Source organism: Telmatherina bonti, assembly GCF_933228915.1.
Source record: "Telmatherina bonti genome assembly, chromosome: 13".
Lineage (NCBI taxonomy): Eukaryota > Metazoa > Chordata > Actinopteri > Atheriniformes > Telmatherinidae > Telmatherina > Telmatherina bonti.
The window spans coordinates 41,495,217-41,506,499 of NC_136611.1; the positions used below are offsets into that span (position 1 = coordinate 41,495,217).

The 11,283-nt window shown below is 42.9% G+C and overlaps 1 protein-coding gene across 1 annotated transcript; it reads left to right on the plus strand.

Moving 5' to 3' along the window:
• Positions 1–2,061: 2,061 nt before the first annotated feature.
• LOC306763949 (uncharacterized protein) lies at positions 2,062–6,509 on the plus strand (the record flags this gene model as incomplete). The annotated part of the gene is made up of 4 exons (XM_079250917.1): positions 2,062–2,188; positions 2,860–3,114; positions 3,196–3,491; positions 6,300–6,509. The coding sequence occupies 3 exons, from the start codon at positions 2,062–2,064 to the stop codon at positions 3,456–3,458; spliced, it is 645 nt and encodes a 214-aa protein (XP_079107043.1). The 3' UTR covers positions 3,459–3,491; positions 6,300–6,509.
• Positions 6,510–11,283: the final 4,774 nt, after the last annotated feature.

The following is an 11,283-nucleotide window of genomic DNA, read 5'->3' on the forward strand; positions in this document are numbered from 1 at the left end:
GGGCCTAGGGCCATGAGGCCCCAGGCTGCTGGTAGGGCCCCCTGAGATGATGATAAATCTGAAAAACCATGGCCCTGGAGGCCTTCGTTTGGGATCTAGAGGGCTCCAAAGTTGCCAGGGGCCAAACTTTGCAGGCCTGTAGCTCAGACACGGAGTGGAGTTTTTGGATGAAACCAATGCTGGCTTGTAGTGCTCCAGGGTTCCTCTGAGTCCTGTCCGCGGCCAGGGCCCGCAGGTCCTCGGGACCGAGATATGAGGGCCCAAAGTTGGGCCGGTAATATCGTGGGGGAGGGGCCTAGGGCCACGAGGCCCCAGGCTGCTGGTAGGGCCCCCTGAGATGATGATAAATCTGAAAAACCATGGCCCTGGAGGCCTTCGTTTGGGATCTAGAGGGCTCCAAAGTTGCCAGGGGCCAAACTTTGCAGGCCTGTAGCTCAGACACGGAGTGGAGTTTTTGGATGAAACCAATGCTGGCTTGTAGTGCTCCAGGGTCCCTCTGAGTCCTGTCCTCGGCCGGGGCCCGCAGGGCCTCGGGACCGAGATATGAGGGCCCAAAGTTGGGCCGGTAATATCGTGGGGGAGGGGCCTAGGGCCATGAGGCCCCAGGCTGCTGGTAGGGCCCCCTGAGATGATGATAAATCTGAAAAACCATGGCCCTGGAGGCCTTCGTTTGGGATCTAGAGGGCTCCAAAGTTGCCAGGGGCCAAACTTTGCAGGCCTGTAGCTCAGACACGGAGTGGAGTTTTTGGATGAAACCAATGCTGGCTTGTAGTGCTCCAGGGTCCCTCTGAGTCCTGTCCGCGGCCAGGGCCCGCAGGTCCTCGGGACCGAGATATGAGGGCCCAAATTTGGGCCGGTAATATCGTGGGGGAGGGGCCTAGGGCCATGAGGCCCCAGGCTGCTGGTAGGGCCCCCTGAGATGATGAAAAATCTGAAAAACCATGGCCCTGGAGGCCTTCGTTTGGGATCTAGAGGGCTCCAAAGTTGCCAGGGGCCAAACTTTGCAGGCCTGTAGCTCAGACACGGAGTGGAGTTTTTGGATGAAACCAATGCTGGCTTGTAGTGCTCCAGGGTCCCTCTGAGTCCTGTCCTCGGCCGGGGCCCGCAGGGCCTCGGGGTCGAGATATGAGGGCCCAAATTTGGGCCGGTAATATCGCGGGGGAGGGGCCTAGGGCCATGAGGCCCCAGGCTGCTGGTAGGGCCCCCTGAGATGATGATAAATCTGAAAAACCATGGCCCTGGAGGCCTTCGTTTGGGATCTAGAGGGCTCCAAAGTTGCCAGGGGCCAAACTTTGCAGGCCTGTAGCTCAGACACGGAGTGGAGTTTTTGGATTAAACCAATACTGGCTTGTAGTGCTCCAGGGTCCCTCTGAGTCCTGTCCGCGGCCGGGGCCCGCAGGTCCTCCGGACTGAGATATGAGGGCCCAAAGTTGGGCCGGTAATATCGTGGGGGAGGGGCCTAGGGCCACGAGGCCCCAGGCTGCTGGTAGGGCCCCCTGAGATGATGAAAAATCTGAAAAACCATGGCCCTGGAGGCCTTCGTTTGGGATCTAGAGGGCCTCAGGGCCGAGATGTGAGGGCCCAAAGTTGGGCCAGTAATATTGTGGGGGAGGGGCCCGGGGTCACGGGACCTTGGTTCCTGGTAGAGGTGCCCTAGTGGGTCTAGAATGCAGTGGAACGGGTCCTCTGTGGCACTTGCACTGGAAACCCGGGGCCTCCAAAAATCTCAATGCCAGCTTGTCAGGGGAAAAAAAGAGTACTTTCTGACCTCTGAGCAGCCCAAGAGGTGCAGTATGACTACTACTTCCAAATTTGTATCTGTTCAATGGATACAAATAGATACAAATTGGGAAGTGAGGTTAGGGGCTGGGTGAAGCACTCCCCTCTAGCCCCCCATTGAACTGCATCGGCACCCTATTGGTCCTCACAATACTGCAGCAAAGAGCATTTTGTCCTCCCACCAGCAGGTGGTGAATGTGAGTCACCTGTCTGCACACAGGAGGGAGGGGGGTCACATCCTGGAGGAGAGTAAGCACTTCCCCTTTTCAGTCAGCCGAGCACATGGTGAGGAGCAGAAGACGGCACGTTGTCTGGAGCCAGAGACGGACAGGCCACACTGCCAACACTTCCCCTGACATCCTGACAAGACTTGAGAGGAATAATTTGGACGTGAAGGACGACATTGGAGGTGAGTTTTGTCTGTTTTTCCATACTTTGAACATATTGTTTGGCTGCCACAGGCCACGTGCTAGCTTGTGCAGGCCTGCTAGCCTGAGCAGGCCATGTGCAGGCTAGTAGCTTAATTATGTGGCCTGCCATTTGCAACACTTTCTATGACTACTTTGTTCGTCTGCTGATTGCTCCAGACACAGCCCTGGATGTCCAAGCTGAGCTGTGTGTCTTCACACTCAGATACTCATCTCAGCTTGGACCTCCAGGCCCTGAAACAGAGCTTCCTGCCAGAAAAAGAGTTCTGTTCCCGGGTAAAGAGTTCCTCACCTCAGCCTGGAGCTCTGGGCCCCCGGAGCAGAGCCTCATGCCCAGAAAAAGAGCTCTGTTCCTGGGTCAGGTCCTCCAGATGTCCTTTATGGCACCTCCCGGGTCCAGGCAAGGACAACTTGAAGTGGCATTGTAAAAGATAGAAATCTGGTAGTCAATGTTAATAGATAGGAATCTGGTAGTCAATGTTAATAGATAGGAATCTGGAAGTCAATGTCAATAGATAGGAATCTGGAAGTCAATGTTTACGAATTTGGAAGTTATATGTCCAGAGGTTCTGGCCCGGACATCCTCCAGATACTGAGCTCTGCTACTTTGCCAACAGGTTCTTTTGAAGACTTAAATCTGTTCTCCCACCAGCCATTTTCCCCACAGGTCTAATGAGTCAGCGCACCCCTCTACCATCCCCTGCCTCCTCCTACTCCCCCAATACCTCGTCGACCAACACGAGCACCTTATCGAGCACAAGCCTGGAAACGAGTCCGGACAAACCGGGCCGGGAACCGGTTAAGATGAGTGAGGAGGCTGCCAGCCAGACCACCAAACAGCAGGCCCCTGATGGGGATGCCAACAACAACACCAAACCGGATGGCCCTAAACCGGATCGTAAAGTGGGTGAGGAAGACACCGTAAACACCACTGGACCATCGCGCCACTATAAAACGCTTTCTGATCTGTCAAACTGGTTTGATGCAGAAGAGACTGGGGAAGCAGAAGGGCCGGTCCTCCAACCGGACTACAGAACGTTGCCGAGACGGGTCAAAGGTTCTGCCAAGAATCAGGGGTGGACCACCGAAAGCAGCCCTGATGCCGAACAAAACTCACCACCACTGCAGTCCCTTCATGAGCCCGAAGAGGGCCCGTACCACGTTCAGCCAGGTGGTCGACCAAACAGCCCCGTTCCAGTCGTTAAAGCAGGGGATGGAGGGTCAAAGAAAGATGGGAAAAGTTCTCGGTAGAGTCAAACATGACCCGGCCACAAATCCACTTTGGTGAGTGCAGTTTTCTTTAACTGTGACTTAGAAATACTCTGCATGTGCTATGAAATCTGCAAGGCCTTGATTTGAATCTGCATCATTACATACTTTGGTTGCTAGCGAGCTAGCTGGCTGCCTAGGTTTCTATCTGAGCAGTGTTGGAGATAAAAATCTGCCCTACCTATGGTAATAGATGTTATTTTGGAAGTCAGTGACAATAGATACAAGTTTGGAAGTCAATGTTAATAAATGCAGTTTTGGAAGTCTTAGTTTTTCAATGTAAATAGATACAATTTTGGAAGTCAATGTTAATAAATGCAGTTTTGGAAGTGAGCGGTTTTACATGTAAATAGATACAAAATTGGAAGTCAATGTTGGTAGATATGATTTTGGAAGCCTTAGTTTTTCAATGTAAATAGATACAATTTTGGAAGTCAATGTTAATAGATACAGTTTTGGAAGTCTTAGTTTTTCAATGTAAATAGATACAATTTTGGAAGTCAATGTTAATAAATGCAGTTTTGGAAGTGAGCGGTTTTACATGTAAATAGATACAAAATTGGAAGTCAATGTTGGTAGATATGATTTTGGAAGCCTTAGTTTTTCAATGTAAATAGATACAATTTTGGAAGTCAATGTTAATAGATACAGTTTTGGAAGTCTTAGTTTTTCAATGTAAATAGATACAATTTTGGAAGTCAATGTTAATAAATGCAGTTTTGGAAGTGAGCGGTTTTACATGTAAATAGATACAAAATTGGAAGTCAATGTTGGTAGATATGATTTTGGAAGTCTTAGTTTTTCAATGTAAATAGATACAATTTTGGAAGTCAATGTTAATAGATACAGTTTTGGAAGTCTTAGTTTTTCAATGTAAATAGATACAATTTTGGAAGTCAATGTTAATAAATGCAGTTTTGGAAGTGAGCGGTTTTACATGTAAATAGATACAAAATTGGAAGTCAATGTTGGTAGATATGATTTTGGAAGCCTTAGTTTTTCAATGTAAATAGATACAATTTTGGAAGTCAATGTTAATAGATACAGTTTTGGAAGTCTTAGTTTTTCAATGTAAATAGATACAATTTTGGAAGTCAATGTTAATAAATGCAGTTTTGGAAGTGAGCGGTTTTACATGTAAATAGATACAAAATTGGAAGTCAATGTTGGTAGATATGATTTTGGAAGTCTTAGTTTTTCAATGTAAATAGATACAATTTTGGAAGTCAATGTTAATAGATACAGTTTTGGAAGTCTTAGTTTTTCAATGTAAATAGATACAATTTTGGAAGTCAATGTTAATAAATGCAGTTTTGGAAGTGAGCGGTTTTACATGTAAATAGATACAAAATTGGAAGTCAATGTTGGTAGATATGATTTTGGAAGCCTTAGTTTTTCAATGTAAATAGATACAATTTTGGAAGTCAATGTTAATAGATACAGTTTTGGAAGTCTTAGTTTTTCAATGTAAATAGATACAATTTTGGAAGTCAATGTTAATAAATGCAGTTTTGGAAGTGAGCGGTTTTACATGTAAATAGATACAAAATTGGAAGTCAATGTTGGTAGATATGATTTTGGAAGTCTTAGTTTTTCAATGTAAATAGATACAATTTTGGAAGTCAATGTTAATAGATACAGTTTTGGAAGTCTTAGTTTTTCAATGTAAATAGATACAATTTTGGAAGTCAATGTTAATAAATGCAGTTTTGGAAGTGAGCGGTTTTACATGTAAATAGATACAAAATTGGAAGTCAATGTTGGTAGATATGATTTTGGAAGCCTTAGTTTTTCAATGTAAATAGATACAATTTTGGAAGTCAATGTTAATAGATACAGTTTTGGAAGTCTTAGTTTTTCAATGTAAATAGATACAATTTTGGAAGTCAATGTTAATAAATGCAGTTTTGGAAGTGAGCGGTTTTACATGTAAATAGATACAAAATTGGAAGTCAATGTTGGTAGATATGATTTTGGAAGCCTTAGTTTTTCAATGTAAATAGATACAATTTTGGAAGTCAATGTTAATAGATACAGTTTTGGAAGTCTTAGTTTTTCAATGTAAATAGATACAATTTTGGAAGTCAATGTTAATAGATACAGTTTTGGAAGTCTTAGTTTTTCAATGTAAATAGATACAATTTTGGAAGTCAATGTTAATAAATGCAGTTTTGGAAGTGAGCGGTTTTACATGTAAATAGATACAAAATTGGAAGTCAATGTTGGTAGATATGATTTTGGAAGCCTTAGTTTTTCAATGTAAATAGATACAATTTTGGAAGTCAATGTTAATAGATACAGTTTTGGAAGTCTTAGTTTTTCAATGTAAATAGATACAATTTTGGAAGTCAATGTTAATAAATGCAGTTTTGGAAGTGAGCGGTTTTACATGTAAATAGATACAAAATTGGAAGTCAATGTTGGTAGATATGATTTTGGAAGTCTTAGTTTTTCAATGTAAATAGATACAATTTTGGAAGTCAATGTTAATAGATACAGTTTTGGAAGTCTTAGTTTTTCAATGTAAATAGATACAATTTTGGAAGTCAATGTTAATAAATGCAGTTTTGGAAGTGAGCGGTTTTACATGTAAATAGATACAAAATTGGAAGTCAATGTTAATAGATACAGTTTTGGAAGTGAGTGGTTTTACATGTAAGTAGATACAATTTTGGAAGTCAATGTTAATAGATACAGTTTTGGAAGTGAGTGGTTTTTCAATGTAAATAGATACAAAATTGGAAGTCAGGTTTAATACATCTTAATTTGCATTTTCCGTGTTAATGGAAAACTTTCCCTTTTTGTCTTCTTTTTTCCAACTAGTCCCCATTCGGTACTTCCAGCCGGCATCGGAGCCATCCGGTGTCCCTATTGCACCCATGTCCTCGTGTTCCAAGTGGTGCTGTATCCGATTGTTCCAGGACAATGAAAATTGCCCTCTGTGTTGCAGTCCAATAAATAAATGCCACCTTTCTTATGCCAGCTCAACAAAAATTGCCCTGTGTTGCAGTTCAATAAATAAATGCCACCTTTCTTACACCAGTTCAACAAAAATTGCCCTCTGTGTTGCAGTTCAATAAATAAATGCCACCTTTCTTACACCAGTTCAACAAAAATTGCCTTCTGTGTTGCAGTTCAATAAATAAATGGCACCTTTTTTATGCCAAGTTTAACAGTTGTGATTCTTCTCTCTGTTTTGAAATGTTAACTCTTAGTTGAATGAGCCCTCTCTCTGTTGACTTTATGTGGGAGAGAGGGACAGGGTACATTATTCCAATATCAATAGAAATTGGGAAGTCAATATCAATAGCTAACAATTAAGTCCATATTAATCAATGTAAATAGCTACAAATTTGGAAGTCCAGTGTCAGTACACACAAATTTGGAAGTCCAATGTAAATAGATATGAATTTGGAAGTCAATGTTAGCAGATACAGTTTTGGAAGTCAGTGGTTTTTCAATGTAAATAGATACAAATTTGGAAGTCCAATGTAAATAGATATGAATTTGGAAGTCAATGTTAGCAGATACAGTTTTGGAAGTCAGTGGTTTTTCAATGTAAATAGATACAAATTTGGAAGTCCAATGTAAATAGATACGAATTTGGAAGTCAATGTTAGCAGATACAGTTTTGGAAGTCTGGTTTTTCAATGTAAATAGATACAAATTTGGAAGTCCAATGTAAATAGATACAAATTTGGAAGTCAATGTTAGCAGATACAGTTTTGGAAGTCAGTGGTTTTTCAATGTAAATAGATACAAATTTGGAAGTCCAATGTAAATAGATACGAATTTGGAAGTCGGCGTTAGTAGATACAGTTTTGGAAGTGAGTGGTTTTTCAATCTAAATAGATAAAAATTTGAAGTCAATAGATACAGTATTGGAAGTCAGTGGTTTTTCAATGTAAATAGATACAAATTTGGAAGTCCAATGTAAATAGATACAAATTTGGAAGTCAATGTTAGCAGATACAGTTTTGGAAGTCAGTGGTTTTTCAATGTAAATAGATACAAATTTGGAAGTCCAATGTAAATAGATACGAATTTGGAAGTCAGTGGTTTTTCAATGTAAATAGATACGAATTTGGAAGTCGGCGTTAGTAGATACAGTTTTGGAAGTGAGTGGTTTTTCAATCTAAATAGATAAAAATTTGAAGTCAATAGATACAGTATTGGAAGTCAGTGGTTTTTCAATGTAAATAGATACAAATTTGGAAGTCAATGTTAGCAGATACAGTTTTGGAAGTCAGTGGTTTTTCACTGTAAATAGATATAAATTTGGAAGCAAGTTTACACTCTGTCCCCCCCCATCACCTGCATGGGGAGTGGGATTGCATCCATTCTTGCAAGTATCTGAATGGGTGTAAAAGATGAATATCAAAGCTGAATCTCAGCAGAGGGGCAAAGGCCCTGGAGTCTTTGCAACAGGAGCCATTGGGCTCCAAATATGGTAGAACCAGCCAGTGTTTGTCCAAAAAACTTTACGTCGATGGCAATATTTTCTTAGGTGAAATGCACTCCAAAACAGGGTTAGGGTTAGGGTTAGGGTTAGGGGGTTAGGGTTAGGGTTAGGGTTAGGGTTAGGGGTTAGGGTTAGGGTTAGGGGTTAGGGGTTAGGGTTAGGGTTAGGGTTAGGGTTAGGGTTGGGGTTGGGGTTAGGGTTGGGGTTGGGGTTGGGGTTGGGGTTGGGGTTGGGGTTTGGGTTATTCAATTAAAACTTATTTGCACAGGCCTACTGATCCGTGGGTTGGTGTAATGGATGGGTTAAAACCTGTAAAGTGGGAGACCAGGGTTCGACTCCCAAGCAGAGCAACACTGAGGCAGAGGAGAAGCAGCCGGAGGGTGAGAGATGTTTTGGGAAGAAAAAAATAAATAAATAAATTAAAAAAAAAAAAAAAAAAAAAAAAAAAAAAATGATAAGAAGAGTTCGTGACGGAATTGATAAGGGCCTGGACCAGAGCCATACACCATAAAGGACGATAGTCCAATGGCAGTCATGCAGGCAATCAGACCGGGAAGAGCTGGTTCAAATCCCCGACCGAGCCCACTGGCCATAGACCAGGAAGATGGGGGGCCCTGCACAGAGCTTTCCCTATTTAGGTCTGGGGGGAAAAAAAACAAACAAATTTTTGAGTATATACTTTAAAAGGGGAGGAGGGAGGGAAAACTCATGGAACACATAAGGATAGTAATAAAAATATTAAAACGAAAAAGAATAAGTGCTATTTGACAAACTGAAGTGCTAAAATCAATAGTAAAAGGCACCAGATAGATGCCAGTAAAAACATGCAATAATAAAAATCAAGCCATAAGTGCTGTAAGAAATAGATTAAAACAAACCAACTAAAACATGCAATGAACCATGAGTTTAGTACCCTGGAGAGAGAGGGAAAAAAAAAAAAAAAAAAAAAAAAAAAAAAAAAAAAAAATTTTGGGGGGCAAGGAGAAAACGTAGGATCCACAGGGGGGGACCACAGAGGGGCGGTAGTAATATTGAGTGTCCAAAGAGTTAAGGGTTATTGAGGCCGCCCGGTGCAGTGGTCCCCAATCTGTGGATCCAAATTCTCTCTGCCCTCCTCCTCTGCCCCATGGTCCATCGATCATTGTGATCCAGACCTGAAATTAAGAGATGAGTAATGGGATGAGATTGGAAATGTTGAACTAAATGGGTAGTAAGTCGACCTTTCCCAATATTGTACAGGTGTTGTGACAGGCGCGTGTGAATGGAATGTTGAGTTTCTCCTATGTAGAGTTTATTGCAGAGAGTGCATGTTATTACATAAACAACATTGGTGGTGGAAATGGATAAAGTAACAAGAATGGGGTAACTCTTTCTGGTGTGTGAATTCTGGACAATCTTTCTGGCTTTGTAATGGTGGGTATGTGTTAAATCATGATGCGGTCTATTGTCTGAAAATTTGGATCTGACGAGCATGGAATGAAGATTCTTATGTTTACGGTAAGCAGATATGATTTTGTGATTCTGTAAGGCTGGGTGGAGAGTCTGAATTTTATTGAAGTTAAGTTTAATGGTGCTGTGAAGGTTTGTTATGGAATGAGAGAATGTTGAAATCAGTGGTATCAGACAGGGGGGAGGAGGGGGTGGTGTAGAAGAGGGAATGTGAAGCGAAAGATCTGTCTGGGGAAGGTAATCTGAGTCTTGGGAAGCAGATGTGATGTGAATGGTGAAGTCTAAAGGGTCAGTAGTGGGAGACATGTAGGGGCTGAGATAAGGAAGAGGAATGAGGGTAGGGGATATAGGGTTAGGGTTAGGGTGAGTCTGGTTGGAGATGGAGGAAAGGTTAGTCGTGGAATGGTTAGGGTTAGGAACAGAAACTCGACAGGGGGTAGATGTAAGGTGAACCTGTGGTGGATTAGGGGACTGGGAAAGATTCAGGTTAGGGTTAGGGGCTGGGTTGGGTAGGGGGGGGTGAAATGGGGAAGGGGAGGGTCTGGGGGGTGTGAAGGAGGGGTTAGTCAGGGAGTGGTTAGGGTTAGGAACAGAAGCTGGGCAGGGTGTGGATGTAGGGTCAAACAATGGGGGGTTAGGGGGGGTGAGGGAGGGGTTAAGGTTAGGAGTTGGGAGGGAATCGAGGCAAGGGTTGGATGTAATGTTGTCCTGGTGGGAGATGGGGTGAGTCTGGTTGAGGGTGGAGAATGGATTAGTCAGGGAGTGGTTAGGGTTAGGAACAGAAATTGGGCAGAGTGTAGATGTAGGGTCAAACGGGGGGTTAGGGTTAGGGGATAAAGGAGAGTTCAGGTTCAGGTTAGGGTTAGGGGCTGGGTTGGAATCAGGAAATGAGGGAGGGGAGGGTCCAGGGGGGGTGAAGGAAGGGTTAGGGTTAGGAGCTGAGGGGAAAATGACATTGGGGTTGGATGTAGTATTGTCTTGGTGGTGGTTGGGATAAGAGGTCCGGACAGGGGGGGGTTTGAAGGATACTGGAGGTGGGCAGAGTAGTTTTTGTGTGAGTGTCTTGATAGGGGGGTTATCCACAGGGGAGGAATGGCAAGGGGAAGAGAGAGAGCAAGTGGGAGCAAGGGAAGCCATGGTAGAGTTTTTAATGTTTCTGAGAAAACGTTTAGAGTAACCTCTGGTACGGAGACTCTTAAACAGGGTGCTGGTGGCGTTATGAAAATCTGAGATAGTGGAACATATGCGATGGAAACGTATTAGCTGCGATTTAATGATACCTTTGAAAGTGTGTTTAGGGTGATGACTGGATTTATGTAGTAGAGCATGAGTATCTGTGGGTTTGAAAAAGACTTTAGATTGTATGGTCTTGTGCGTGTTGTTGGGGGCCTCAAAAAAGATTATGGTGTCCAGGAATTGGATTTGTTTGGAATCTATGGTATGCTTGATTTTGATGGATGAGTGATGACTGTTGAGGGTGTTGATGAATACTGAAAACTGGTCCAAGGAGTGAGGCCAGATACCAAAGATATCATCCAAGTACCTCAAAAACAGTAGCGGTTTAAATGGGCATTTCTCCAGGGCTTCCCGCTCCCACTCGCTCATGTACAGGTTCGCATAGGAGGGAGCAAATCTTTGACCCATGGCTGTCCCATGGATTTGAAGAAAGTATTGGTCATTGAAAAGGAAGTCATTGTTCATCAAGCATAGTTCAATGAGCTGCAGAAGTTCTTTATCTGGTCTGGAAGGGTCTGGGTTATTTTTGAAGATATTTTTTAAGGTGTTTAGTCCGAGTTGTGTGTTGATATTAGTATAGAGACTGTCTATATCAATGGTAAACAGGTAGCTGGATAGAGGGACAGCCATGGGTCGAATGATAGAAAGAAAATGATATGT